At 40.2% G+C, this 3,112-nt stretch overlaps 2 gene segments (V, D, J or C); both read right to left on the bottom strand.

Annotated features, from left to right (window-relative positions):
* LOC137089383 (T cell receptor alpha variable 41-like) lies at positions 1 to 1,460 on the bottom strand. The segment is given in 3 exon segments: positions 1 to 42; positions 1,025 to 1,335; positions 1,418 to 1,460. Coding segments are annotated over 3 exon segments (396 nt in total).
* Positions 1,461 to 2,592: 1,132 nt separating this feature from the next.
* On the bottom strand, positions 2,593 to 3,112 carry LOC137089382 (T cell receptor alpha variable 3-like). The segment is given in 2 exon segments: positions 2,593 to 2,966; positions 3,070 to 3,112. Coding segments are annotated over 2 exon segments (417 nt in total).

The following is a 3,112-nucleotide window of genomic DNA, read 5'->3' as shown; positions in this document are numbered from 1 at the left end:
TTAGCTCGACCAATGAGCCAGCAGTGCTTCATTTAGGTCAGTCTGTGGGGTCAAAGGTCACATTAGCAATCAAAGAATGAACACTTCAGCGAAGCATGCTCAGCTCAAAGTGAAGGAATCATTTTGGGCCCAAATTCATCTATATATAGTTTTACACGAGGAAAGTAGAATCGATTATGATGTCATATATGACGCTGATAATGATATAATAATCAATAAAATGACAACAAACCTGAGTGGGTGAAGTAAAAGGGATTAGACCACAGATCATTTAATGCTTTAATAATTATATTTTGGTATTTAATCGAGGAAATCTATGCAGTAATGAGAAGAATAAGAAAAGCTTTCATTATGCAGCATAACATAATGACCAGATGGGTCAAATCCCTGTAGACTGGACACTAATCAGAAATGTTTAGTGAATCCTAAATACACTTATTAGAGTTATATGTATTTTATATAGTGACAGAAATATTCTGTTGCCGAACACAAGGTCAGTCGTTGTTCAGGAGACAATAATACGAGTTTAATCCTCAGCTTTAATGTTCACAACGCTCAAATGCAAACACAGATTATCCTCCAATAGATCCTGACACACATCTCTGTTCTGACTGTTTTTGTAGAGTGTGTGTGTGTTTCCTCAGGTTATTGTAGAGTGTGTGTGTGTTTCCTCAGGTTATTGTAGAGTGTGTGTGTGTTTCCTCAGGTTATTGTAGAGTGTGTATGTGTTTCCTCAGGTTATTGTATGGTGTGTGTTGTGTTTCCTCAGGTTATTGTATGGTGTGTGTGTGTGTTTCCTCAGGTTATTGTAGAGTGTGTGTGTGTTTCCTCAGGTTATTGTAGAGTGTGTGTGTGTTTCCTCAGGTTATTGTAGAGTGTGTATGTGTTTCCTCAGGTTATTGTAGAGTGTGTATGTGTTTCCTCAGGTTATTGTATGGTGTGTGTTGTGTTTCCTCAGGTTATTGTATGGTGTGTGTGTGTGTTTCCTCAGGTTATTGTATGGTGTGTGTGTGTTTCCTGTGACTGTGGGCTGCAGGGCGCAGTAATACACCGCTGAATCCTTTAATGCAGTGCCAGAGATCTCCAGATACACTCGAGTCTTCTCCTCGTTTAATCTAGCAGATATTCCAGGAACTGGAGGGTCCGCCGGCTGCTTAAAGTGAGCTTCATTGACCAGAAAGAGGAAGTCTGGTCCTGCTCTCGGGTACTGGCGGTACCAGTGCAGAGTGTCTGTAGCTGCCGATCCATTATAATCGCAGGACAGCGAGATTATCTCCCCTTCTGAGGCTGATTCATGAGGAGACACCGGAGCTATCCCCTCTCTAGAGGCGTCCCCTGGAGAAAGAGAGGAGGAATGAATGCAGAAGAGCTTTCTCTTGTGCTCTTCTCAGGTGTTTATTGGACTCGTTGATCTTACCTGTTGAGAGCGAGACGAGCCACAGACACAGAAAGGGTATCATTTCTGACAAGGAACAGATGAGCAACTATGTCTCTGAGACCTCTGGAGTAATCACCTGGTATCTTCTCCTCTTATGTGAAGAATGGCTTCAGTTTTTGGTTGAAGAGCGCCACCTTGTGGATCATTTCAGACATCACGTCACAGGTTTATAGATGCCAACTCTAAACATTGGCTTGTTGAAAACACATTTCGGTAAAATAGTCAATCTAACCCAGTGGTGATTATGAATATTTCATCATTTTGATGTATTTTGAAGGAGATGATCTGACTCCAGTGACCACACATTACAGTGCATACTGCCTGCTGAATTTAAAACATGTTGTTTTATTTTTGTTTATTTTATTACTATCCATTGTACTTTACAGTTCACATACTATTACACTATTTGCGTGTAACTATTATATATTTTAATCAAGCATTTATATTTTAGAGAAGGCAAATCATTGTATAATATATTTATAGTATATAAGGAAATCATATTTTATGATCACAACTGTGAGTTCCTGCACTAACATGTAGCAAAATGGCAGATGGTAATGCATTAATATTTAACCACATGACCGGATGACCAGAGCTCCGATAATCAATCGTCCTGTGGTGATCTAATCAGACGATACAAATGACCCTTGTATGTGACAGTGTCAAGATGAAGAGCCTTATTGTCATTCCCAAAGTGAGGCATTGTGGGCGCGAGACGAGAGGACAGTTTGGATGACTGAAATCGACTTTGATAAAGGTTACTGTTACATGATTAAAAGTCCTGTTATAAAGTTAATATTTAATGTACAACCAGCAAATTATATTCATAGACTCAAGAAAATGAGCCCATTTGAATGAATTATTCCCCAAGACTCACTGTTGCTACAAACACAATAATCTGTAGAGTATAATCAGTTGATTCTGTATAAAGAAGGGCCATGGAGTTTACTTGGAAGAAGATAGAAATTATTTGAAATAGAGATTTAATTTCAACACTGTATGATATGCAGTGTGTTTGAGGTTATTGTACAGTGTGTGTGTTTGGAGGTTGTTGTATGGTGTGTGTTTCCTCAGGTTATTGTATGGTGTGTGTGTTTCCTCAGGTTATTGTATGTTGTGTGTTTGGAGGTTATTGTATGGTGTGTGTTGGGAGGTTATTGTATGGTGTGGGTGTGTTTCCTCAGGTTATTGTATGGTGTGTGTGTGTTTCCTGTGACTGTGGGCCTCAGAGCGCAGTAATACACAGCAGAGTCAGACACAGATGCAGAGGTGATCTCCAGATCCACAGTCTTATCTGTAATGCTCATTTTGCCATCCAGTCCAGGAATAGGAGGGTCTGCATATATTACAGCCTTCTTGGCTGACTCCACAACGATGAGCAGAAATTCGGGTCCTGATCCAGGATACTGTCGATACCAAAGTAAATTCTGCACACTGACATCATATTTGCATGACAGAACGACCGGCTCGCCCTCAGTCGCGTGTGTTGTGCCCTGCTGTGGTGTTATCGTCTGTGCAACACATTCATCTGCAAAATGTGTGTAGAACATGAGGATCAAAAATCACAAAAACAGACATTTGCCAATAGCAGGTGCATTATAGTCATATATATGTTTAATCTGGTCTCTTACCCTGAGTTACTGTCAGCAGAAGCAGAGAGCACAGGAGCATCAT

The sequence above is a fragment of the Pseudorasbora parva genome, chromosome 9 (assembly GCF_024679245.1).
Source record: "Pseudorasbora parva isolate DD20220531a chromosome 9, ASM2467924v1, whole genome shotgun sequence".
Lineage (NCBI taxonomy): Eukaryota > Metazoa > Chordata > Actinopteri > Cypriniformes > Gobionidae > Pseudorasbora > Pseudorasbora parva.
The sequence above is the reverse complement of the archived record's forward strand: the minus strand, read 5'-3'. Positions and strand labels throughout refer to the sequence as shown.